This window comes from Mauremys reevesii, linkage group 2 (genome assembly GCF_016161935.1).
Source record: "Mauremys reevesii isolate NIE-2019 linkage group 2, ASM1616193v1, whole genome shotgun sequence".
In the NCBI taxonomy this organism is placed as follows: Eukaryota; Metazoa; Chordata; order Testudines; family Geoemydidae; genus Mauremys; species Mauremys reevesii.
The window spans coordinates 12,862,520-12,889,685 of record NC_052624.1 but is presented as its reverse complement, the minus strand read 5'-3'; the positions used below and the strand labels follow the sequence as shown (position 1 = coordinate 12,889,685).

At 47.0% G+C, this 27,166-nt stretch overlaps 1 protein-coding gene across 4 annotated transcripts; it reads left to right on the top strand.

The window, feature by feature from the left end:
- On the top strand, positions 1 to 26,814 carry XIRP1 (xin actin binding repeat containing 1). Of its 4 annotated transcripts, none has more exons than XM_039522249.1 (4): positions 1 to 193; positions 7,136 to 7,224; positions 16,439 to 16,492; positions 18,416 to 26,814. In XM_039522249.1, the coding sequence occupies exon 4, from the start codon at positions 18,416 to 18,418 to the stop codon at positions 26,129 to 26,131; it is 7,716 nt and encodes a 2,571-aa protein (XP_039378183.1). In that variant the 5' UTR covers positions 1 to 193; positions 7,136 to 7,224; positions 16,439 to 16,492; the 3' UTR covers positions 26,132 to 26,814. The 4 variants fall into 4 exon arrangements, with proteins under 4 accessions (XP_039378183.1, XP_039378184.1, XP_039378185.1 ...); XM_039522252.1 differs by lacking the exons at positions 1 to 193; positions 7,136 to 7,224 and adding an exon at positions 14,672 to 14,703 and having other exon boundaries at positions 18,416 to 23,107; positions 23,592 to 23,685; XM_039522250.1 differs by lacking the exon at positions 7,136 to 7,224.
- Positions 26,815 to 27,166: the final 352 nt, after the last annotated feature.

Sequence of the window (27,166 nt, the reverse complement as noted above, 5' to 3'; positions counted from 1 at the left end):
CTTCCGTATTCCCTAAAATAAGCCATTTGGCTCATCCTCTCAACTTAGCCCAGCACACTGTGATAAAATCAGCTGTCAGAGACCAGTCAGAGACAGAGAACAGGATCAAGGGACGCAGATTGGAGCAGGGCTTCTCCATAGGAACGTCTGCTGGGATTTTCTACCGAAAAGACACGACTGGCTGGAACTCTCTGTAAGTAATCTTTTGCTTGGTGAGATTCTAGTGAAGATTTGCATGTATTATGCGAACAATGTAAAAGGCCCAATCCTGAAGTTCAATAGGTGCTGAGGGCACTCAGCCCCTCACACTATGACGCTCCAAGTGAGTTTGCTGCCATTGGAAAGCAATGAATTTTGTCAGCCTGGAACCTAGTAAATCCAGATCTCTGTGGTCTCTTTTCCTAGGGAGGTTATTGTGTCTGTACCACGGGTTCTATTTTCTGTCTAGTGCAGCAAAATTTTGACTTGAGCATTAGGGGATGCTTGAAATGGAGAGAGGGCTTTTAACATGGTGACAAAACCATTCCTCCCTTCCCCCATAACGAAGCAGCCAAGGTTGTCACAATTTCTAGCGTCAGTGCAGCCATTTTAAATTCACTGGGCAAGTTTCTCAGCTTCAGTTACTTTAATGGAGCTACATCAACTTATACTAAGGGGCTGGCCCATTGTAGCAGTCAAATCAGGGGTAGAATCCATGCGAAGTCCATCTATTCTGTATCTCAGCTAGCCAGATGGCGGTGATAGATAGATTAGATAGATGATATTGTAAGAGGTAACACCGCATGTGACTTGCTAATTTGCATTTACGTGGAATTTGAGGACTGATCAGGATGAAACAGGTCCCACTTCAATTTATACCCTTCAGGAGCAAGTGGCAGCATAGATTTTGCCAAGGATAGAATCTGATTCCCCCCTCATCACTCCCACATGTCAAACAATGAAGAAAGCATTTGTGTGTCCATATCCAGGGATCATTCATGAGGCCTGCTCTTGAGAGGTGCACAGCTCCTGTCTGAAGTCAGTGGGAGCAGCGGTTGCTCAGTACCTCTCAGGTTCAGGCTTAAAGGTTATAACTTTTGGAAATCCTTTTGTCACTTCTATTCACTTGTCCAGCCCAGCAAGTGCCTTTGGACAAGCCCATAGATCTGCCAGATTCTTTGTAGCTTCAATCTCTCTCCTGCACTGCTGCATCTCTTTGCTTATTTGTTTAATGGGCACCAGAGCTGCAGCTCTAAAGTGCAGGTGTTATCTAAGGGGTGGAGCAGGGCACTGAAAGTCAGGAATCCTAGGGGCTATTCTTGATTCTGCCACTGACTAACTGCATGACCTTGGACAAGTCCCTTAACCTCTTTGTTCCAGAACCTCAGTTGGTGTGAAATGGTCTAGCTCCACAAATGTCAGTGGATTTACATCAGCTGAAGACCTGGCCTGGTGTGTCTCTAAAAGTGGTGTACTACTATTTATCCTGTCGTCAAGCAGTTTTAAATCATCAGGCGCTATTGATATGCAAAATATGTTCTTCATTCATTTATTCGCTTCTTGTTATCATTTATTTCTGGGATTTACCCACGGGCATTCTGCCAACTCCTGCAAGGACATCAGGGCTGCTTTTCCCCCTCCCAGTCATTGGCTAAAAACAGCTTCAACAGCTTCTTTTTAGTAGAAAAATGAGAGAGAGAGAGAGAGAGAGAGAGAGAGAGAGCGTGCTCCCTCGGTCCAACACCAGGTGGTAGACAGTTCGCTAGTCTAAAGGAGAGTAAAGAGAACCTTAGGCTGTAGGTGGGAAATGTTATGATGCACATTCAGGCCCATAAGTGCCTTGAACTATTAGTTATTTCTAAGGAAAGGAAACAAACGAAGCTCAAGATGATTCCCTGAGGCACATTCCTGAAAAGCTGAGGGCTCATCTACTCACAAAAGTTGTACCCCTGTAACTATCCCGGGATAGCTAAAGCAGTACAACTGCCCTTAGTGCGGGCACAGGCACATCAGGCTAAAGGTGTTTTATACTGGTACAGCTTACTTCTGTGTGGGACTAGGAATAAGCTATGCCAGTATTAAGCACCTTTATACCAGTATAAAGTGAAGGCCCACTAAATCAACCGCAGATCGCTCTCCCATCGATTCCTGTACTCCACCTGAATGAGGAGTGCAAGGGGAGTCAACGGGAGAGTGTCTCCAGTCGACATTGCGTAGTGTGGACCCCGCAGTAAGTAGATCTAAGTACGTCAACTGCAGCTAGATTATTCACGTAGCTGAAGTTGCGTAATTTAGATCAATCTCCCCCGTAGTGTAGACAAGGCCTAAGAGAATAAGTTATCAAAACGGTCAGCTCTAAATAAAGATCAGTTTTCCATTGGAAGAATGATCCTGTGAATGTAGCACTGGATTGGGGCTCAGGAGAGCGGGGTTCAGTTCCTAACTCTGTCACAGACTTTCTGCGTGACCTTGGGAACGTCACTTAACCTCTTTTTTAACCTGGAGATAATATTCCTTTTTCCGTCTTACTATTTAGATTGTGAGCTCTTTGGGATGGGAACTGACTCTCCCTGTATGTAAACACAGCACCTACCACAAGGAGGCCCTGATTTTGGTTGCAGGGTTTCAGAGCTAAAAACAACAGTAATAATAATAATAATTAATGATTGGTAGTTAGATATTAAAGAGATGTGTATGGTAGAAAAGTAGAACAAAGGAGGCAGTTTAAATAATATTAGGAGGATCCATTTGTGATCACATTTTAGACTAAAGTCCATAAAGGGTTAAGAAATGATGACTATATGTTACAAAAGTGCTACAGACAAGAGTAGCTCATGTGATAGGCGGCTCTAAGCACCTCCGAAGTGTTATAGATGGTTACAAGGCCTGGTTATGAGCAACCTGTTGACCTGATGGAATCTATAATAATTTATTAAACATTGATTAAAACATCTGCTCATCATTTATTTCAACCCTTTATAAATAGAAGATGACTACAAAGTGTGACCCCATTGGTAAAACAATTGTGAATCTGCAGCCATAGCTTCATTCATCTAGTCAATTAAAATTCAGAATCCCTGGAAGGCTGCATGGGCGTGGTTTAAAGCCCTCTCTAAGCCTGGATCTTTCTAACCAGTTGCCCCCTTGCCAGCAACCCGCCGCCCCTTCTCCAGTCTCCAATGCCACTAACAGCTGTTACTTGGGGACGCATCTTTGCATTTTTTGCACCCCAGGAATAGTGTCTCTGCATTCCAGCAAGCCTGAAATTTTACAAAGTCCAAAAATAACAGCCCAGCGCTTCAAAGTGACTCTAGTGTCAGTCTGGGGCTGCGTTTTACTGAGTCACCTCGGGAACTCTTTAAATGGCATGGGAGTATTAAATTGTGATATACTGCCTGCAAAGAATGATTCAAGTTATATGGCCAGGATTTCTCAGGAGTGACTAATGACTTGGTTGCCTCAGTTCTAAGGTACCCAACTTGAGACACCTTAAAAGGAGGAGTCCAGTGGCACCTTAAAGACTAACAGGTTTATTTGGGTTTTTTAACACGGGTACCCCTCTGACACCTTAAAATGGAGACTGCACGAACCGCTGGCTGGGGGAGGCTAGCCCCCAGTCCTTCCCCTTCCACATGAGGCCCCACCCCTTCTGCACCCCCAGAACCCAGAGCCCCCACCCCACAGCCTCTCTAGCCCGGGAGCGCCAGGCGTGGCCCCAGCCCCTGGAGCCTAACGGCAACACAGAGGGGAGCCTGGGGGCAGAGTGCAGGCGGGGCCATGCCTGGCTGTTTGGGGAGGCACAGCCTCCCCCAGCCTCCCCTACCCACCGCCCAAGGGGGCCTGATTTTCAATGGTTATGGATTTTCTGGAAGGCAGGACCACTTAAGATGCCTCAAACTGAGCATCCAAATTAGTCACATTTGAAAATCTTGGCCTTTTAGAATATATTTAAATCCTAACTTCTTGTGCTCGTAACACCTTAGATTATTAAAGCTGAAAGAATTTCCTTTCCACCAGAGCTGCTCCGTATTTACTTGCTTTGCATTTCACTCTGCTCTTTCCATTATAGTTAGTTTCACTTTCCAGCTGACATGTAGTTAGCACAAAGTTGCAACATGATTCTAAGGCACTAGCACAAGGTTACTATGCAACAGGTGGGTTGAAACCCTCTGCAAGCGGATGTTTAAATCCAAGCTTTTAAAAAAAAAAGCTGATTTATATTTTATTTTGGGTAAAGATTTGTATTATTATAATACACTTGTATCTATAACAGAGCCCAGAGACCCCAAACTGATATCAGAGCCCCATTCTGCTAGTTGCACACAGATTATAAAACACAGTCCCTAGCCCAAAGAGTTTGCAATCTGAAAACAGTGTTTCTAGCTCACTTACTTTTATTGTGGGTCTCGTGATCATTAGAGTTTTCCTTAAAGCTCCAGTTGCTGCACTCGTGAATAAGTGAGCATCTCAGCTTTTTTTTTTTTTAAAGGTACATTTCTAGTAGGGTGACCAGAAAGCCAGTGTGAAAAATCGGGACGGGGTGGCGGGTAATAGGAGCCTATATAAGAAAAAGACCCCAAAAATTGGGACTGTCCCTATAAAATCGGGACATCTGGTCAACTTAATTTCTAGCCCTCATAGCTATGGAGAAAAGGCTGGAAATGTGACTCAGGTCACCCTAAAGGGGCAAAAAACAGAAAGGAAAAAAAAACCCAAGAAGTATTTTTAAAAAAACCCTCATGATTTTTAAGCCAATTTCACGATTTTTGGGGAACAGACTCATCATTTTTGACTATTTGTGGTTGGCAATAATGAACTGTCCCCTGCTGGCCCATCCCTAGAAAGAGGCCAGCTTGAATTTCAGATCCCAACTGGACTTTGCAAAACTGGCAGTTGGAGGGAAACGGGCAGTTTGCAAACCAGCAAATACCTGATCCAGAAGTCCTGGAGCAAGAGGGAGAGAATAAATAGGAAGCCTCTGGACATCAGTGTTAGCAATTCTTTCCTGCCAGCAGCCTCACTTTAAGCAGCTGTTTCCTGCCCTCCCCCACGCCTGTGGGAGGTCCACCGGAGCCGCGGGACCAGCGGACCCTCCACAGGCACGTCTGCGGGAGGTCCACCAGAGCCACAGGACCGGCGACCGGCAGAGCGCCCCCCGCGGCGTGCCGCCGTGCTTGGGGCGGCGCAATGGCTAGAGCCACCCCTGCCAATGCTGCCCTTTCTTCTCACATTGGCAGAATCAGCATGTGGCTTTTGAATGATTTTTCTCATGTGTCCCAAATGCTCAACAGCAAGCTGGAGCTGGGCAGTCAAATCAGAAATAGCTGAAATGCACTTTTATCCACTGCTGAGCTGCCTGAACAAAAACTGCCTGTGCCCCTTCCCTCTGCCCTTTTCACCCCAATAGACGGTCTATAGCATTTTCCACTCATTCCAGGAGTGTATCCCCAGGATCACTTCCCCTTTCAGCCCAGCTGCTGGAACTCCTGGGCCTCAGAAAGGGAGAGTGATTGAGACTGCCTGGTCAGTCCTCTGAGCTTCCCCTGCCCTCCTGCATCTGCTTTCCACATGGTTAGTATTCACCACCGTGACAAAATGGCTCCACAGCAGCTGTTAGGCACTGGAGCTGGATCATTCCATGAGGAATGTGGACCCAGCGCGGGGTTGAACAAGGCCCATCAGCCTTTGCTCAAAGTGACGGGATCAAGGAACTGACAGCAGCACAATGGGCCGTCAGAGCACAGAATGGAGGAAGAGATTTGAACGTGTTCCCATTGATTTAACAGGGCCAATGAGCACCTAGGCTCCCAGATTAAGCTGCCACACTGGCTTCTTCTCCAGCTATTATTAGTGCTTACCCAGCTATGAGAATTCCGCAAGACCAGCCACATGAGTGGCGCTCGCATTTAGCAGCCCGTTTGTCAGGGGACTGGTTATCTCCCAGTGAAGCCGGGGGAAGGGAATGATTCAGCACAACTGACTTTCAATGCCAGCGACAGGTACATGATCCATTAAAACCGGGGTGAGGGCAAATTGCGATTCTGATGCACAAACACTGAGGGCTGGTGTCACTGCTCAGTGCTGACTCCATCTCATGGAGGCTGATGGTGAGTTCCCCAGGGCGGGTGACATGGCGAGGTTCATCGACATGGTGGTGGGGGGGGGAGTGGCAAAGAACACTGCAGAACACCCCTCCAGCCCGCCGCACAAACACATCGCTGGGAAGTCTGAAGCAGCTCCCTCGCTGGGTGCCCCTCCCAGAGGACCCAGCCGCTGGGTGACTCAGGGCCCTTCCCATGCTGCAAAGAATCGCTGGGATTCTAGAGATTCTTAGTAACAAAACCAGCCAGCTTAGAATACGTCAAAGACCATACAACCATGTGGGTTACTCTCAGTCGCTAAACTGCTTCATCCACGGCGTTACCCCGTCGCTCAAGGTATTGAGAAACAGAGCGAGTGAATGGTAGAAAACATGCCGTGGAGAACAATCCTGCATTGGCAGACAGAGGAAAGAGAGCTCTTTGCCACCTCTGACTTCCACAGACCTGTGACAGGGCAAGCGGCTCTTCATAACCACTGCACGTTCAGTTTAGTGAGGCTCAGTGCACATCTGCTAGTGACTCAGGGTTCACTAGTGACTGGCAAAAACAGGGCTCAGAAAAGCCCACTGGAGAGAGTAGCTACCTATTTCCTCATGGCTGGGGAAACACCATGCAAGGCGAGGTCTCTAGTAGCTATTCTCAGCCACACTTTCAGAGTAAGAGGAGGAAGCTATTTTGCCTGGCATCACTGGCTTGCGTAGATGTGAGTTTACTGAGCTCAGAGCCCAGTTTCACCCTTCACATCACTGGATGGTTTTTCTTTGCTTTGTAAAAACAAATTTCAAATGCATTAGCTGTGGCACCCCCACTTTAGCCCACCCGGCAGAGCTCAGATCCCATTACACCATCCCACTGTACAGTAACAAGCAGGGAAATACAGAGTCACCACTATTGGGATGGCCAAAGTGGGGTTCATATGGTGGCACAAAGGGTGTTTGCTTAGCGGCTGTGTTTGTTCAGTGCGGATGATTTCAGGAGCAAAGCTGATGACATGCTGTTGGCCGACCATCCCAGATAGACTAGGTGCTGAGCTTGCAGCTTCTTTTTTTTACTAGGTGATTCAGTCATTCAGTAATTCACTGGGGACGGTGGTGCTAGCCGCTCTGCGAAAAGTCCTAGCAAGAAAGATGATGGACACTAACAGGTGGGTGGCATTGTTTCCCTACAGCACATAATGGTTTAGGTGGAATGAGAAGCCAACCAGGGCTGCTGGCTTATTGAAAGACAGGTTTTATCTCAGTGGCAAAAGAACTTTGTTTTTCTTTACTTGGATTCTGGCTGTTGGATCTAACATAGTTGAAAGAAAGAAAGAAAGAAAGAAAAATAATTTTGTATTGAGTTTTGCATCATCATTACCTTTTCCCTATGTAGCTCTGATGCTTTCTTCATCTTGTAGTGTTACCTTCACTAGAAGGCAGTGTGCTCTGGTGGTTTTATCTACAGTGTTAAGTGGTTAAATGCTTGTTTGTGCTTATGATTTAGGGTTTATCACAACATGCCCCATGAAATCTAATAACTGATCAATTAATATGAATGAATATAATGCATAATTTCCCAAGCAGGGGAAAGTGTAGGTTTCTCAGATTCTGTGTTATGCAGCTTTCCAGGATCCTTGTAACATTAGGAGACTCTGATTCTAGCTTTAGACACTGAACACCAGGCTAAAACTTGCTTTAAACACAGGTTTGACAACAGAAATATGAGAGTCAAACTCTACTCTGGGTGTAATTTAACTGATTTCAGTGGAGTCACACCAGGGATGAATTTAGTCCTCTCTTCTGAACCTTGCGGGGCAGAGTCTCAGCAGATGTAAATCAGAATCGCTCTGTTAACATGAATGCGCCTACACTAATTTACACAGCTGAGATTCTGGCCGTAGGGGGGTGTGTTTTACGGTAAAGATGAACTAAATGATTGGAAAAGCGGTAGACTAATGGTCACTAGCTAGAGCCGGGCGTAGCTCAGACAGGCACTGTGCAAGCTAACCACTGATACACTTTGCCAATGCTCAGCACCTCCTGCTATTCCACGTCTGGGCCACTGCAGACTTCTACCCACTGCATCTCAGCTCGCACCTGCAGCTCTCCTGCCATTGCTGCTCCAGGCCTCTATTGAACTGAGGCTGCCAGCTGGCCCAAGCTGAAGGTTATGTCTAACAGGAGAACTAGATGACTACCCAGAGGTGTTTGCCAAGCTACTGAAACTGTAGCCGCTTCCCAGATTCAATTTATAAATACTCTACCACATTCCAGCTCCATTGGAGCCAATGGGCATTCTGATGTGGTCTACAATAGGAACCATATCAGGGTTAGATCCTATTATCTTTATTCAGGTAAAATTCCCAGTGAAATCATCAACAGCAGATTTTCCTAATCAGGATTGCAAGATGCAGCCATCACAGCTGAACATTTTTAATGAGCTAGCCAGTGAGGATGTCTGTAGCCATCAGAGTATCAGGTTTTAAATCCCTAGCCTCTCTGGGACCACAGCTGGTTCTATTGTTTTATTTATGTCCGCATCTGCCCAGTACAACCAGGACGGCTGTAATAAATCAAACAAATTCTAGCGGGTCAGCCTGGCCCTTCATCTAGGGAAGGTAGAACACTGCGTTCCATACAGTTTACTAGAGCTTTCAGAGGAGATGTTGTGCTCCAGGGTCTCAAACATTTTAACCAGACACAACCGATTCCATGGCAGTTTTTGTGACCAGTAAGGGTTTGCCCTAGTGTTTTAGCCAGAGGTGGCCACCTTGCAGTAGTACGATATGTTTATAGTTTGTGAAGTGCTTCGGGATTCCAGTTGCTGTCTGAATGTCAAATAATGAGACCCCGTATAATATGCTGGCTAATAATTGCAGACAGTTTGTAGCCTGACTTTCTGGTTATCAGAATGAATTGTTGTTCCTCAGCTGTGTGGGCCATTATCTATAATTAGTGATTGAGTGAGTGGCTGCTATGCGTGTTGTCCTGCAAAGCTGGGGTCATTGCATACTTTCCATGCTTTCAGAGCACACAGCTCATGCTGCCGTTTTTAACTCCCTATATCTAAGGCATGTGATTTTCAGGATGGTGATAAGCAAAGAGCAGGTTTGCAAATCCCAAGCACCGTAAAAGAAAAAGAAAATGACAGGAAGAGACTTGACTAAAAGTCTTATATCTAACTGTATCCATCATCCAAAGAGCAGCCCTTTGGTCTTTCATTCAGTGGATCTAAATGCTTGAGGCACTCGGGATAAGAATTTTGCCACATGCTAGCAATGGAGTCAGTCATTTCTGCTAGGCATATGATTTAATCTACTATAAATCTCAATTAAGTGGTAAAAAACAGGGCCACACAGAGGATTCAGGGGCAAAGCAATTTCGGGGGCCCCTTCCATAAAAAAAAGTTGCAATACTATAGAATAGTATATTCTCGTGGGGGCCCCTGCAGGACCCGGGGCCTGGGGCAAATTGCCCCACTGGCCTCCCCCCCTCTGGGCGGCCCTGGTAAAAAAATGTGTTATGCCCATAAACTCTCTGGGACAAGGTCTATCACTTTGTTCTGTGTTTGCACAGCACCGAGCACAGTGGTGTCCTGGTGCATTCCTGCGGCTCATAGGCACTACGGGAATACACGTAATAAACAATACTGTGCAGAACCATCAAAATACAAACCTAGGATCAGGGGTGCTGGAACAATTTGTGTAGCGGGGGCACTGAAAGCCATCGAACCAGACTGTAAGCCCTGTGTATGATGGAGACCACTTCAAGCCAGGGGGTGCAGCTGCACCCCCAGAACCCATAGTTCCGGCACCTTTGCCTAGGGTAACTAATGCAGACGGCACATCCCTGGAAGGCTTCAGGATATAAAATATGCATGCGGCTCCATAATATTAATTTCTAAAGGGGGAAACCTGGACCCACTAGCTGTAGGCTGTATACCTGAATGTCACGTGGCATTATCAGCCCAGCTATTTTTAGCTTTTTATCATCTGTTTGAATTCATCATTTTAAGGAGATTTCATACATATGTAACCCACACACCTCCTGGGTGTGGTGTTCTGTCCCATCTAGTGGCACCGATACCACTTAGAGATTAATGAGTCTGCTCTACAGCCTTAGCTAGGGACCATGTGGGTTTCAGCTCATGCGGTAGAGGCTCATGCACTAAGCTCCAGAGGTCCCAGGTTCGATCACACCCACCGACAAACAGAGTCTGTTGGTGTTACACAGACACAGACTGTTTCTTTGCAAGGGGAGGGGCTGGAGGGAGTGATGAAAATTAAGCTCCACCGCCAATCCTAAACCCTGCCTGCACACCTAAGCCAGGTCTATACTACGGAGTTAGGTCAACGTAAGGCAGCTTACATCGACCTAACTCTGTAAGTGTCCACACTACAGCATTGTTCCTGCCTATGTAAGTCCCCCACTACACCAACCTAATAACTCCGCCTCCACGAGAGGCGCAGTGCGTAGGTCAAAGTCATCAGGATGATGCAGTGTCTGTGCAGACCTTGCATTGCCTCTGAGCCCCGCTGCCTGGCTGTGGGCTCCACACAGAGCCCCACTGCCAGGGGATGACAGCCCACCAGCTATGCGTGGCGCTCAAAGCTGAGGGCTCCACACGGAGCTAGCAGCTCAGGCTGTCCGCACTTTACACTGCCCCAGTTAAGTCTGTGCCAGCGCTTCTAGTGAGGACACGCACCACCGGCAAAAGGAGAGTAGTGTGGACATGAAAAAACGTAGTAATTACTGGAGTGGCTGTATGTCTACCTAACATAGGTCGACTTAATTATGTAGTGTAGACAAGGCCCTAGAACAACTGGGTGCCTTCTGCTCAAAATGATCAGATGCGAAACAGTTAACAATGTTGACAGCAATGCTGTTGTGTTAGGGTTCACTGCCAACACCCTGGTGAGATGAATAGGGACAGGCCACACTTCCAAGAGCTTTTTAGTTTCGACTGTGGACCTAGACACAGGATGATGCCATTCCATTGCTGGGGGGAGGTCACATGTGGAAGGTTGTCATCACAACCAGAAGGGCTAGAAACTTTTGTTTTTAAATGAAGGTGCTACGGGACCACGAGATTAGTGCTAACTTGGCATTTCAACCAGTACCAGCTCAGTCTTACTCCTGTTTATAGGACTGGGACCATTTAGGCTGGCATTTGCAAAGCAGCCTTTGAGAGTTTGAGATTCAAGTGTGTTACCTGCGCCTAATTCCCGTAGGCCTTTTTAAAGATCTCCTCTTTAATAGGCATTTCAACAAACAGGGAGAATAAGTAGGGCAACGCAGGGTTTTCCTATTGGCCAATGAGTACTTTAAGAGACACCTTCCTGAAGATAATTCAGCAGGCAGCTATGCTGCACTCTTATAAGATATGGCTATAACAAAGGCAGCCTTAGGGTACCATGAAGTGCATCGTACCTGCACTTGACCACGCCTATAGTCCAAAATGTTGCTATGGTGACAAGCACATCCATTGCTTGCACTCCACAGGCCAGATCTGGATAACTCTGTAAAAACAGAAGTTGTGGGCTTGATGCAGGAATTACTGGGTGTGGTTCTCTGGGCTCTGTGGTGCAGACTAGATGGTCCTAATGGCCTTTTCTGGCCTTAAAATCTAGGAATCATAATACCTTGGTCATAGACTCAGAGATTCCAAGGCCAGAAGGGACCACTGTGATCATCTAGTCTGGCCTCCTGCATAGAATAGGCCATTGAGCTTTCCCAAAATAATTCCTAGAGCATCTCTCTTAGAGAAGAACCACCCGAGCTTGGTTTAAAAATGGTCAGTGATGGAGAGTCTACTGTGACCCTTGGTAAATTGTTCCCATACTTAATTACTCGCACTGTTAAAAAATTACACTATATGTCCAGTCAGCTTTGTCTAGCTTCAACTTCCAGCCATTGGATCATGTTATACCTCTGCTAGATTGAAAAGGCCATTTTAAATATTTGTTCCCCATGTAGTTACATGTGTAACTTGTATAAGTTACTTGATCAAATCACCCCTTAGCCTTCTCTTTGTTGAGCTAAATAGAGATTGAGCTCCTGGAGTCTATCACTGTAAGACGTGTTTTCTAATCCTTTAATTATTCTTCTGGATCGTCTCTGAACCCTCTCCAATTTGTTGACATTCCCCTTCCCATTCTCAAATACCACAACTGCTTACATAGAAAAGTAATACTTAGATAGATCCATGTATTGGGAATGTTCTGCTGCTGGTATCTATTTCCTCTCCTCCTCTTATGTGCCAGTGACCCCAGCAGATCCAACTAGGTTCATTCCTCATTGTTTCCAGCTGTTTCCCAGGTATCCAACCTCCTTTCTGCATTGAAAAGCCTGGGCATTTGTAGAAGCAACTGGAAGCAGAGAGGAACACCCAGCACCATGTGACCTGCTGCCTCTCCATGGGCTGCCAAGAAGTGTCACCAATAATCACAGAGTGAGACACACCATTCGTGTGTGTGTGTGTGTGTGTGTCGGTGTCACCAGGTCTCGCGATTTTATCATGAGTCTCATGCTCTTTTATGTTTTACCTAAAGCCAAATCCCCTGGGGTCATGTTATTGCGTGAGATTCTCAGCTTTCCATTCTTTTTGAAGAGCGCATTTCTAGCACTCATGGGAGCAGAGAAAAGCTTGACAATGTGAAAAAAATAAACCTCCAATTTATTACTTTCAAGGTGTCATTATTTTAAGCCAATTGTGTGGTTCTTGGGGACCTGACTCAATGGCTGGGGCTGGCAATGCTGCATAATGAACCAAAAGGATTATTAATTATTATTAATTCAGCACCATCAATATGCGTACAGTGGTCACCTGTAAAAACCAAAGCAACCTTTACTGCACTGCAGTAGTTGGATTCATTGTGGTATTTCGTATACAGTAGTTCAAGTAGAAAACACTGTAAATAGTGCAGTAAATTCCAGTGCAACAAACACTGTTGTTTCTTTAAGAGGCACGCAGCATATGAGCAAGGTGCCGTGGTCCTCTCTTGTACTGAGAGGGGAAAGAAAATCTTGGCTAGCAAGGAGAGAAAACATTCATATGTGGACGTAGCTGTACATATGGGCTGTGGTGGCAGAGCGTAAAGGTTCTTCTTGACATTTTGGCATCCATTTGGGATAGCTGCCTTCCTTACTCATGACACAGCAAAATAGAAATACATTGGCTGGAATAGGGAGTGATGGATCTCTTTTGGCAAGGTCAAATCGGCCGCAACAGGCGTCTTCATTTCAATATCCATCTCTCTATTAGGGTCTCACCCTGATCTCCTCTCAGTCAGTGGCAAAGCTCCCAATGACTTCAGGATCAGGCCCTTAGCTACAAACACATGCCCTGGTTGGGTAAGTGTGAGCAAGGGAGAGCTAGCTAGAAAAAGAAAGTGAGCAAGTGTGCAAGCAACAGACTGTGGCCTTCTCCATAAGGCAATGTTGGAATTATGTTAGCAAATGCTTGGGGCGGGCCCTGGGAGCTCAAGGAGGAGAGCGGACATATATCATAAGGGAGGAAGGATGGTGTTGTGGTTAGGGTATTAGACTAAGACCCAAATTCAATTCCCAGCTGTGCCACTGACTTCCCGCATGACCTTGGGAAAATCAGTTAACCTCTCTGTGCCTCAATTCCCCATCTGTAAAATGGGCCTTATAATATTTCCCTACCTCACAGGAGAGTTGTGAAGCTAACTGGTTGTGAGGGGCGTTGGTAGCATAGTGATGGGGCCATAGGAAGGGGGTGTTGATTAAAGTTTCCAGTAAATAAGAGTTTCAGTGTCCCCCTCCTCCCCATTCCTGGCAGTTGCATTCCAACATTAAGGTGGCATTGCCTTAGCTCTGTGAAGCCTGGGCTGGCCGGTGTCCTAGAAATGCAGCTTTGCTGACAAGACAACAGAATGAGGAGACTGCTTGCAAATATGTCTCTTGATGCTCACAGGTGGCAGCCAGGATGTGATCTCTCCTTCCAGCACATGGTATGCAATAGGCAGGACCTGGGACTAGATGGCCCAAAGCTCCATTCCAGTATGGCGGTTCCAGCACCCGCTAGTTTTTGTCTGATCTTTCGCTCTCCCCAACCCATCTCTCACAAGTTAATTTCCATCCCCTTGATAGTTTGGGGACTTTCAATGTCTCTTTCATAACCCAAGAGGAATCACAGTTAAGAAGGAGCCTTGGGATCAGCAGGGCTCCTCATCTGCCAAACATTTCACCCTGGGCTGCTTCCCTATCCAGTCACAGAACATGCAAACAGGCCAACGACTTGTCCTTGGAGCTGGGAACAGGGTCCCCTAGCCTCAGCGACTGACCACCCAGTTCCTCCCCACCACTCGAGACTTAAGCAATTGGGACAGAAGTTATTGAAAAGATTGGGCGGGGAGTTGCTGAGGCTCCTGTCAGGGACCCATGCAGTCCTTTGTCTCCCTTGTGCAGAAGGCCAGCCCACTTTGCTGCCTTGGCACGCTGGCATATATCTAACACACACCTCTGTCCCTGTTTCAGATGAGAGGACACAGTCAATTTTAGACAACACTAGACGCATACTGCACCAAGGACACGGGAAACCCTCCTCCCCCTCCGTGAAGGAGCGGTCAGCTCTCTATCTGTCTGAGACAGCTGCTCACGCAGGCAGCCTCCCAAAGTCTGTAAGTATCTCATGCTTTTCATTCCTGGCCCTCGTATGAGTCACCAAAAGCATCTCAGCAATGTCCATTCCCAGCAACTGGCCATAATGAGGGGAAAGAGAATGTGTTTGTTTTATATAGATTTGGAAGAATATGGAATTAATCCTCCAAAAATCACCATCTTTCTCTTGCCAAGGAGCTGTAAAACATATTAATTTACCATATATATATATATATATATATATATACACACACACACACACACACGCACATATAAGCCCCTGGTAGAAGGGTTATGTGTTATATTACACATGCATGTACACACACATATATTGTATGTACATTATATACACGCAGACACTCAAATATATATATATACACACACGCATTATTCTATATCCTCTATATTTAATAACCTTCTCCAAGTACAGTGCCTATGTTAAGCATCTACAGTACTCTTGCAGCTTCAGCAGCCTGTGATATTGTTCACGCCCATCCCTACATTCTTGTGTAGTGTTGCTGCGTGCTGTTAAATTGCTGCTGTATTCCACCCCAGAGGTGACTGCATTTCAGCAGTGAGTAAAGTCATCCTCTGGCCTTGATGGTCTGATCCCACTTGCACTGCAGAAAATAGCAAAAGTCCAGTAGACTTCAAAGAGGCCAGATCAGGCCCTGTAGGATACAAAATAGTCATTTGTAATATGCATTGGGGCTTTCAAAAGGTGCCATACAAGGGTCTGATCCTAACTGAGGCTGAGCACCCGCAGTTCCCATTGACCTCAAGGGACGTTGTGGATGCTCAGCACCTTTCAGGATCAGGCCCTATGTGAACCCTAATGGATAAATCAATTTCAGGCCGGAAGGGAAAGATTTTCTCTGACATTTACATGGATCCCATTTCTATCAAACACAAACACATCAATACATCCTGTGCAGGCAGTGCAGCAGCACACACAACGTTGGTGCACTCTAACAGTGCGAGGAGAGGCTCTACGTTCAGGCTTCGTCTCCACTGGAGCTGGGCAGCGTGACGCCTGATTCATGTAGATAAACCTCTGCTGGCTCTGCTCAAGCTAGCACCTAAAGTAGCAGCGTAGCTGGGCGGCTTCTCGGCCTCACCATCTGAACACAAACCCACCCAGGCGCCCTGGTACCGACATGGGCGACTAGCCCAAGCTGCTGCCTCTGCTACCACAGATATGCTACTATGGTCCATCTCCCAACGCTGGAAATCACATCTCCCAGATCACACCTGGATGTATCCGTAGCCAAGTTAAGCCTTAGGGCAATCGTCCGTACTGAGTGGCAGGAAGTCTGAAGCTTTATTCATGCCGTTCCCTTACTCACATGGGCAGGATACCAAAAAGGGGCAGGTAAAGAAAGGGTGCAGCTGAGAACGATGGTTTAAATATGATCTTTCTCAAGTAGCTTAGCTACCTGGTCCCCTCTTAGGGCTCACTCCTGCCCCTAAATTAGAGTATCATTGTAGCCCCACAACAACGCTCTCATTCCCGTACACTCCCCGTCCTTTGTACTTACGTGCGTAACACTCCGTGCATCTCCTGTGAATGAACGTGTCCACACCACAAGGGCATTCTTGGTTTTCAATTATAATGCTTTCTTTGGGGTTTGGGGTTGGAAAACATAATTCTGAAATAATAAAAAGTCTAATGTAAGAACTAGTATGTTACACACACACACACCCACCATGTGAGTGTGTGCAGTTCTATATAATTATGTTTTATTTCTCTTTCAGAATACCACAAAGGAGAGCGCTGCTCATCCTCTGGACAGCCAGAAAGCAAGCAAGGTAGGACATGCTAAAAACACGTGTGGCTGTCTAACAAAGTCTTTGTGGACTGGTGTATAGTGTGATTTAACTACCTGTGCTTGACAGTGAGGCGCACTCTCATGCAGAATATGGAGGTCTGACACCTCAACTACTCAGCCATATTTATAACTGAGGTTCAAATTTATATTTATGGGGTTCAAAATCACCTTACATGAAAAGGGTCCAGGAATTTAGAAATGTCAGCTCCTATGAAACTGCAGTGTTTTACAGCTTGCCATGAAATATACTCATTTTGGTCTTTTGTTACTAAGGTTCAATGCATTTTTTTTAAATGGAAGTAGTTGTGTGTTTAACAGAGTGACATAACATTGCACATAACCAATTTTGAGTGAAAAAATATGCAAAGTTTAATGGCACGCAAAGGTTTCTGCTTGTGTTGAAAGATGAACACTAGAATTATGGTCTCTCCTAGGAAATGATTAGTAGCTTCAGCTACCTCCCATTGGTAAAATCTCCTTTAGATTATAGTATATATAGTAAATCTCCTATAGTATAGATGCTGTGCGTTCAACATAGCATTATGCCATACCACAATCAAACTTCACAAGCTAAAATACTAGGGAGCAAAGTCAGCATATAAGCAGGCAAAATTCTAATGTCACATAGATGCAATTCCCATTCACTTCAATATCAATGTTTCCATGTAACCGAGAGCAGAATTTGGCCCAATAGGTCTGGAGAGAATCTACTGGCGTAACTTACACCTTCTCCTGGCCCCTCAAAGTGTGTATGTTATAGCTGCTTAGATTTCCTTTACCCTACTTAGTCCCCTCCTTATGTATCATCTCTGAAGTTGGCCCACCAAGTCTAATTGCATCTTAACTGGTTTAACTCACATGCTGAGGAGCCAAAAGAGAGGCCCTCCTAAGGAAAAGCAACGAGGAGGAGGGTTTAAGGCAGTGGAAGGTAAAGTGGCCCACACGTTACTTTATTGTACACCTTTGCACATTTTCTTCTGGCTCCATGATGTGTAAGTTACTCTCCCTTACAGATCACAAATAGGCATGAGGGGCTCTCACTTACACCAACTCTCATTTTGGCCCAATACCTGTGACATTCCAAGTTAAATGTCACTTATCTTTGGTCTCCAATCTGCATTATGTTTTCCAAGCATATTAACTATCATTGTTTCACCTGGAGCAATGGGACACGTGGTCAAGCCACAACAGAGGAAATCATTAATCCGGTCAAGTTTTTCTTCATTCTGGAGGTGTAGGTTGCACAAGTTGTAACAAAAGGCTTTGGCATAGATAGAGAAAGATTAGCTCCGATTAAGACCCATCTTTCTAACTACTTCATGCAGTGTGCCATCCACCCAAATATACAGATGGTCTTCACTCATCATCATAGTCACTGAGTTCTGCCTCCTCACTGGGTCTTTTCCCATCTGATTACCAGGGAGCTGTAGTTCCACTGGCTTCCTTCTGACTCCCTAACTGGGTCTTCATTCCCCAGGCCCACTGCAGTACTGCACACCTGGGGAGAGATCTAAGCAGGGCATTAGCTCCCTGCTATTCAGACGTGCCCCCGTTAATATTATTCTGAGGCTCATCCTCTCTTGCTAACACTATCCAGATCTGGTCTCTCCGTTATTCTCTAGCTGACTTGAGATGTGGGGATTCTAGACTATCACTGCTAGAAATGTGTGGATTGATTTAAACTGCCTGGCTGTGGAAAGAGATTTAACACCATAACCCCAAGCCTGGAGAGAGTTTGCTGTGGCGTGATGCTTTTGGGTGCTGTGTGCTGCTGAATCCAAGGTATGGAATTCATATTCAGTAGGTGCATGGGTTTTCCTCACTTGTTTGCTGTTCTCACTACTAACGAGCACCGGACTAGTGGGGAGAGAGAATGCTGACGTTTAAAACTGTTTCCCCAAAGATGGCAGAGCTTCAGAACCAGACGTCATCTAAAGTGAATGGCAAGAAAATGGAAGAGGACTTACCGCCCCCTCCCCTGCAAGACTCATTCCAGGCCTCTACTTCCCTGGCTGGGAGCCAGGATTCAAACCCACTGCCTCCCCCTAAGGAATCCTTCTCAAAGTTCTACCAGCAGCGCCAGGTGAATGAGCTAAAAAGGCTCTACAGGCACATGCATCCTGAGCTGAGGAAGAACCTGGAGGAAGCTGTGACTGAGGATCTGGCGGAAATGCTCAACACGGAAGATCCCAGTGCCCAGGCCTCCGTGAATCTGGATGCAGTGCTCCCGGGGGAGGTTCAGTCCATGCGCTGGATCTTCGAAAACTGGACGCTAGACTCTATTGGGGAGCATCAAGCCACTAAGAAGTTGGCAGAGGAGGAAACCATCCCAAGCGGGGATGTGAAAAGCACCTCCAGGAGGTTCGAAAGCCAGTCGTTAAACGGAGACAGGCTGTCTGCGTTGACCGAAGTGCCCACGACAGTCCACACCAAAGGGGACGTGCGTACAGCCCGGTGGCTGTTTGAAACCCAGCCGCTGGACTCCTTAAACAAAATGTACTCAGATGAAACAGACGTGCAGGAGGCAGTTCTCAAGGAGCCTGTTCAAAGAGGGGATGTGAAAGGTGCCAAGCAACTCTTTGAAACCTACTCCCTGGAAGCGCTGGGCCACTACAGCTCAGTGGAGGAGCAGAGTATCCTGCAGCTCAAATCAGAAATCCAGGAGCTAAAGGGTGATGTCAAGAAAACCATCAAGCTGTTCCAGACCGAGCCACTCTGTGCCATCAGAGACAAAACCGGCAACATCCACGAGATCAAATCTGTCTGCAGAGAAGAAATACAGAGCAATGCGGTCAGGACAGCTCGCTGGCTGTTTGAGACTCAGCCACTGGATACCATCAACAAGGACACCTCCAAAGTGAAAATTATCCGGGGGATTTCATTAGAAGAGGCAGGAAGGAGGGATGTCAGTGGAGCAAGGTGGATGTTTGAAACTCAGCCACTTGATGCAATCAAAGAATTGACAGTGGAAGAAAGTGATTTCAAGGCTTCCATGGAATTCGTTGAAGGGGCAGATGTCAGTAAGCAGCGTCTACTTTTTGAGACCCAGCCTCTTGACTCTCTGAAAGGAGAAGTCTCAGACAGCGGCCCAGCCAAGGAAGAAGTCATCGGTGGTGACGTGAAATCTACACTCTGGCTGTTTGAAACCCAACCAATGGAAACCCTGAAAGATAATTTTGAAGTGGGCCATTTAAAGAGAGTGGGGCTTTTGGAAGAGGAGAGGGGGGATGTGAAGCAAAGAAAGCATGTCTTTGAGACCTGTCCCCTTGGCAGCATCTCCAAGGCATCCTCAGAAGACCCCCCCTCAGCCTCTAACGTACAAGAGGTGATGAAAGGAGATGTAAAATCTTTCAAGAACCTGTTTGAGACTCTCCCATTAGACAGCATTAAGCAGTCTGATGCTGAGCCTATCACCAAACAAGAAGAGGAGATACCAGCTGGGAACGTCAAAGCCAACCAGTTCCTGTTTGAGACAACACCTTTGTACGCCATCAAAGACAGCTTTGGAAACTTCCACAAGGTCACCTCCGTAAGCAGAGAGCAGGTCATGAGCGGCGATGTCAAGAACTACAAATGGATGTTTGAAACCAAACCTTTGGACCAGTTTGATGACAGCACTGAGAAGGTGGATATAATCAGAGGGATCACAAAGCAGGAAGTGATAGCTGGCGATGTCAGAACAGCGAAATGGCTCTTTGAAACCCAGCCCATTGATGTCATCCATCACCAAGCCAACCAAACAGAAGAGCACTCCTCGGTGAAAAGAGAGGTTACCCAGCGGGGTGATGTAAAGACTTGCAAGTGGCTGTTTGAGACACAGCCCATTGACACCCTGTATGAGAAAGTGGAGAAAAAGCAGGAAGGGGAAAGCTCTGTACCACAGGCTGACGTTAAGTCGTGCACATGGATGTTTGAGACCCAGCCCCTGGACTCCCTGAAAGGCCAGGAGGAGCAGTATTTGCAGGTCAGCAAAGCATACTGCCAAGATGACTTACAAGGAGTCGACGTCAAAACTGTCAGACATCTGTTTGAGACTGAACCACTGGTCACCAATGCCTCCAGTGAGACTGACTCAAAGAAAATGGTCAGGTACTCCAGCCACGTGGAGATACAGTCCGGGGAAGTGTCTCGGGTGAAGGAGTTCTTTGAAACCAAGCCCTTGGATGTACCGGGTAAACTGGCTGCATCCATGAAGGAGAATGGAGTCCCTGCAGATGGGAACATTGAAGCTGGATCAGTGCACAAGTTCACCTGGCTCTTTGAGAACTTCCCCATGGATACTATAAAGAACAACACTGAGGGCATCCAAGAAATCCCCCCCGAGAAGGATATCGAGGGCGGGGACATCGGAGGCAAGAGGTTCATTTTTGAGACCTACTCCCTAGACCAGATTCATGACAAGGTGGATGAGACGGAGATCAAGAGGATTCAGGAGGAGACAATGAGCAAAGCCAGCATCAAGTCCTGCACCATGCTCTTTGAGAGCCTCCCCCTATATGCCATCCAGGACAAGGAGGGGGAATACCATGAGGTCACCTCAGTGAAGAAGGAAGAAATAATGAAAGGTGACTTGAAAGGTGCCCGGTGGCTCTTTGAAACCAAACCTCTGGATCAAATCAAGAAGGAGGAGGAAGTGTTCATCATCAGGGCTGTCACCCAAGAGGACATCAAGAAAGGGGATGTCCAGTCTGCCCGATGGAGGTTTGAGACAGAGCCTCTTGATTCCTTCTCTGGGGGGAAGAGGTCTGTGGCCAGGACAGTGGATGATGTACAGAAAGGAGACGTCCAGTCCAACAAGCAGCTTTTCGAGTCTCAGCAGGTGAGCCAGAAGAAATATGTGAGGATGGTCAGCGTCAGCGACGTCCAGCAGGGCGACGTGAGGACATCCACCTGGCTTTTTGAGAACCAGCCCATCGATTCCCTGAAGGGAGAGTCTGAAGGAAGCTCCAGCATGACCACTGTGCAGAGAGAAGACAGCCAGAAAGGGGATGTGAAGCGCTGCACCTGGCTGTTTGAAACTCAGCCCATGGACAGTCTCAAAGACCCCGAGGGGTCTGCCAGCACCCATGCCCCAGAGGTGGTCCCTTGTGCTGATGTGAAGAGCACAACGTGGCTGTTTGAAACCACCCCTCTGGATAAACTCAGCTCTTCTAAACACAGAACTGAAACTGAGGTGAAAGAGAGGACAGTGAGGGAGACTTTGGAAGGCCTCTGCGCCTGCCAAGCCATCCAGCATGACGGGATCCTCATCGAAGCCAATGACGTAGGGAGCGTGAGGATGGTGAAGTACCAGTTCAGCAGGCAAAGTACTCCAGAGATCCAAAAGGAAGAGATTGTGGGAGGCAATTTGCAAAGGATCATGCTGCAACTACTGCACAGGACCAATGTGGAGCCCCAGGGGATGCTGGTGGAGGAGGACGAGGAGGGCAAGATCAAAGTCAGCCCGCTGCAGCTACTGGACCCAAGCGAAGCCGATAAAAGCAAAGAAGAGTTGAGGGATGATGTTGCTAAGGCTCTCCAAAGGCTCCTTAGCCAAGATGCCTCCATCAAAAAGGGAATGGTCATGCAAGAGACAGAGGTGGGGTCAGTGAAGATGACTATCTACTCCCTCCTGCACCACTCCGTCCAGCAGGAAGTTGTCAAGGGGGATGTGAAGTCAACTATAGGGAACCTGCTGGCTTCCTCACAAGAGCAGAGGATGATGGCAACCGTCAAACGGGAGGACAACGAGAAGGGGAATGTCCAGTTGTACACCAGCTGCATCGAGAAGGGAGACCTGGACTATCTAAAGAACCTGCAGCGGGAGTCCGAGATAGAGTCCCTCGTGTCCTCTCAAGCAGAACAGCAGCCAGCTGAACTCATCCAGCAGGATGTGCAAGGGGCTAATATGCCTGCCTTGCAACAGGAAGAGCCAGCAGAAAAAGTGACTGCAGATGTGGGACAAGGGGGCATTAAGGGGTCTAAAAGAGTGCTCATGTGTGAAGCTGTTAGCAAAGAGAACAAGTTAGAAAGAGAGGCAGTGCATGCAGGTGGACAAGCCCTGAGCCTGCCCACAGGGATGGGAAAGGAAGATATTGTGTGTGGGGATATTCAGGCGAGCCCACAGTCACTGCAAAAGGCTAAGAATGGCAGCAGGAAGGCAGAGAGAGAGGAGAGAGTCTCTAGAGATGTGAAGGAAGTAAAGATTGCACCACAGGGAGCAGCCTCCACCCAAGTGGCAGCTCAGAAAGATGACATGGCCAGAAGCCAGTGTTCAGTGGCAGGGGAAACCAGCCAGGCGACAAAAAAACTGGAGGAGCAGGCCCTTGGAAGTGATCTTCAAGCCGCAATGCAAAGTCTGAGGCTGGCCACAGCTGAGGCGAAAAGCATTCAGCACCAAGTCCAGAGTAAGCGCCACAAGAGCACGGAGGAAATCCATCTCGCCTCTAAGCAGCAGGCATCCAGCATTTCAGGGCCAGTGAGCCTGCAATCAACTGTTCGCCAGCAGGAATGTGCACCTGGCAAGCAGCATCAAGCCAGTGCCACCGTCAGAGTCCAGGAGTTATCCAAGTCCCACGCAAGTGTGCCTCAGAAGAGCATGATGTCTCACAAAAAGGTCAGTACTTCCGAGGAAGTACAGGGAGTGCAGCATTTGTGCCAGGAAAGCCAAGGTGTGCCTAGTGCAGATGTTAGCGTTAAGGATGGTCTGTGTACTGCCAAGCCAGTGAAACCCTATGTAAACCCTTTTACTGAGTCTGAGTACAAAGAGCAATCAGTGCAAGAAGAAAGAGAGCAAGATGTTATGCTCAGAGGGGATGTAAAGACAGCTATCAGAGCACTGCAAAGTGCTGCGACAGAACAGAGACAAGTAGAGAAGGAGGATGTTGTCCGAGGTAACTTAAAGGCCACTCTTCAGTCGCTGCAGAAGTCTAACGTTAATGTCTCCAAAGGGGATTTTAAAGCCGCTATGATATACAGAAATGCAGGGCAGTCATATTCCATATGTAAAAAGGAAAACGAGACTCAATCAATTAGTAACCAGACAGCTGTAGTGGCTTCAGGGTCCCAGTCTGATAATGACTTTCCTCCTCCTCCCCCAGTTGCTGTGATGAAAACTAAGTGTTGTCCACCCACGACACAAGCAAGAGAAGCTGCCCCTTCCCAACCAAGCAAAAAAGATGAAGCCCTGGGATGTTCTGCACCCATGCACAACGCTCTCCCTAAGACTCTCACTCCCGCCTCCACCAAAGCCAATGATCAGAGGCCTTCAGAGAAACCAGCGATTCTCCCCAAACCGGAAATTACTGCCCCACCAAGGAGGAAACCCATTCCACCTCCAAAACCTGAGCGCTTCCTGCAGGAGGCACCTTCACACCCTGCTAGCAACAGTAAAGGGAGGTTGACAAAGCTAGTCCCACCCCCACTGCCTCCTAAACCTCCAGGCCTGAGCGAGCTAAGCAGAGCAAAAACCCCACCCATGAATCAGGCAAAGGACTCGTGTTCTGCTGATGCCTCAGCACAGGCGGGATGTGGGGATTGTCACTCAAAGGGCTGTACCCCTCAATCACCAGTGGCCAATGCTGTTACAGTAAAGAACTCTGAGAAGAAAGCACCGAAAGACATAATCAAAACACCTCTTCAGATAGCAGAGGAAAGGTACAAGGCAATCAAGGAAGAACAGGGCAGGCAAGAGTCAGTAGACTCTAAGACGTCAAAGCCACTTAAAAATAGAGTGACTGGCTCTGAAACAGAACAGGTGATGACCAAAGAGAAGGCAGCAGCTCCAAGGAACTGCTGTCCAGCTGAGGAAATTCAGGGACACAGACTTTCATCTGGCCAAGAGAACAGCTGCACATTAACATCAAAACAAGAATGGCTGGATGGATATCAGACAGGTCTTACTAACCCTGAGAGTGAGAATAAGCCAAGTACCTCTCCTAAGAATCAAGCTACCCTTCTGAGACAAGGATCTGCCCCAGCACTAAATGCCTCACCTAAGACAGAAAGTGCAAGCATGTCTAGTACCAATGGGCCATGGGATAATCAGAGCACCACCCAGAAAACAAATCAGAGAAGACAAGAAGAGCCTTCAGCATCTTCCCATCAGCATTCCAGGGACCTTTTTAAGGAGCAGCAGCAGGTGAACAGCAGACAAGGGGGACATCTTGAAATGAAGAGGGAGCAGCTTGCACAGAAGCCAGTGGTGGTCATGCGAGAAAAGGCCTGCAGAGAAACGGAGGATGAACGTCGCAAGAGACTGTCTTTCCACAAGGAGGAGATCATGAAGGGCAGCGTCAAGGAGGCTATGGAGATCTTTGAGAACCTGCGGAGGCAGGAGGAGCTGCAAGAGATCCTGACCCGAGTGAAAGAGTTTGAGGAGGAGACATTTAAGGTGGACGTGAAAGCCCTAAAGAGCTTCTTTGAGAATGTCCCAGAATGGGTGGTGCATCAGAAGCCTCACCAAGTGACGCAGCAGCACAAGGCCGAAAAGACCGAGCAAATGGCGAAGGAAGACTCTGACAGCGTCTCCTCTGTGGAGCTGGCTTTTGAAGACCTGGAGAGGGCAAGTGCTGAGATCATCCACCTGAAGGAGCAGACGCTAGCTAGGTTGCTGGACATTGAGGAGGCCATTAGGAAAGCTCTCTATTCTGTCTCTAATCTAAAGTCAGAATCAGACATAGCTGGGCTCTCTGGGCTCTTCAAGGAGTCGCTGGGGAATGCCCAGAGCCCTACAACCAGCAACAATATCCGCAAGATCAGCATCGTGTCCAGCAAAGCCAAGCAAGAGAAAGCAACACAAGGGACACTGAATGCCGCATCTGTGGGAAGTGCAAATGGGTCAGAAAAGACGGAGATGCCCAAAGGAGAGTTAGAGGTCCCCTGCATCATTCAGCAGCGCGTAAATTCTCCATCATCTCCTTCCTATATCTCCATTGAGTCTGCTGCCAGAAAGCCTGCGGAATCACCCAGGATGGCATATTCCCCCTGGGATGCCCCCTTACCAGATTATCCCAACATGCCAGGAAAAGGGGACACATTCACTCAGGACATCTTTAACTCATTAACTCGCAAATCAGTGGGGTCCGGTGGATGCAATCCAGCTCCCTTGGAGAATGAACACGAGCCCATCCAGATGAAGATAGGATCAAACTCAATTAGGCAACACCATCTCAGCAATGAGCGTCATCTCAGTGGCAACAGTGACAAGGAGACGTGTGCACCGGACTCATCCAAAGGCAGCTGCCATGGTGCAATCAAAGGAGGCTTTTCTGACTACAAAGCTCCCCTGAACATCTCTAGCCCACAGAATCCAAGGAGGCAGAAAAGCATATTAGAACTGCAGACCGGTCCAGATGGATCCAAGCTTTACGGAGCCACCAGAACTGTGACTGAGCAGTACGAGGAGGTGGATGAGTTTGGAAACAAGATCATCACTTCATCCACCACTGTCACCAAGCAAGCAGAGACCCAAACCTCCTCTACGTGCAATGTGGTCTCTCCTCCCCGGTATGAGATAACCGCCTCACCCCTCCTTCGGAGGTACCTAAACAGCCCAGGTGAAGATTTCCACTCCAATGGCAGCTTCCAGGAAACAGGGGTGGTCTTTGTCACTTTTGGCAACTCCAAGCCAAAGAAATAGAAGGCTTTGAATGTGGGAGATGCTAACCAGGTAAAGAAGAAACAATGAATTCACTGATTTAATAACCATGTGACATACAGGAACTCCACCAAGCCTTGTGATTCTTTTAGGATATTCTCCTAGCGTTTGGCGTACAAATACAATTCAGGGCCACCACTCGTGGTAAACAACATCCTTCGCCTCACTAACCCGACAGACTTGGAGTTACCCCACATCCGAAGATTTGAGTCTTCGATAGCAGCACAAGCAAGAAAATAAACAAATGGGTGTTTCAGGGTGGTTTCTTTACCTCTGAACAGTGTTTACGGGTGCGTCCAGGACATCTCTCAACACAGGCAGGAAAAAAGGACAACTAGAGCCAGCCAAAAGAACTAGCCTGTCTGGGTATTTTGGAAACAGATTCATTTATCCTACCTTGTCCATCTCTTTCCGATATCAGTGCAGACCTCCCAACAAACATATGTCATCTCTCTATCACACACACACACACACGGATGTGTTGGAATAGTTTTTGCTCAGCTATTAAAAGGAAGAACATCTTCAAATTGCTTTCACGGGGGTGGGAGGAGAGATACTTAGCAGAAACCAGTACAATAGCAAGTATTCAGTACTACCTAAAACTGTATAAATCAGGATTTCCAGAATGTTTGTCAATGTCATTCCCCCTAGGGTGGACATGAAGACAGATACTCTAGTTAAGACTGTATCAAGTTCAACTAAAGAAATAGATGGTTATTGCTTTCCTTACTTTCTTTTTTAGACCTGTAATTTATTATTCATTATATACAAAATCTTTTATTTTAGTGTTCATGCATTCTTATGTTTAATTTTTAAATCCATTTTGAAACTTTGTAAAGAAATTTTCTTTTTATTATGAACTTGTTTTGTACATTCTCAACTCAAGATATTAGATATTTTGTCCCCCCCCCTTTTTTTTTTTAACTTTTATTTCTGCATTTTGAAGGTAAACATTACCTCTGAAAATACTCTGGTCTGGTTATTTTCTTTTGCCACATGTTTGATTCAATTCAAAGT

What these genes read in the sequence shown, in the direction of transcription:
- XIRP1 (XM_039522250.1), top strand. Translation starts at nt 18,416, where the DNA reads ATGGCAGAGCTTCAGAACCAGACGTCATCTAAAGTGAATGGCAAGAAA.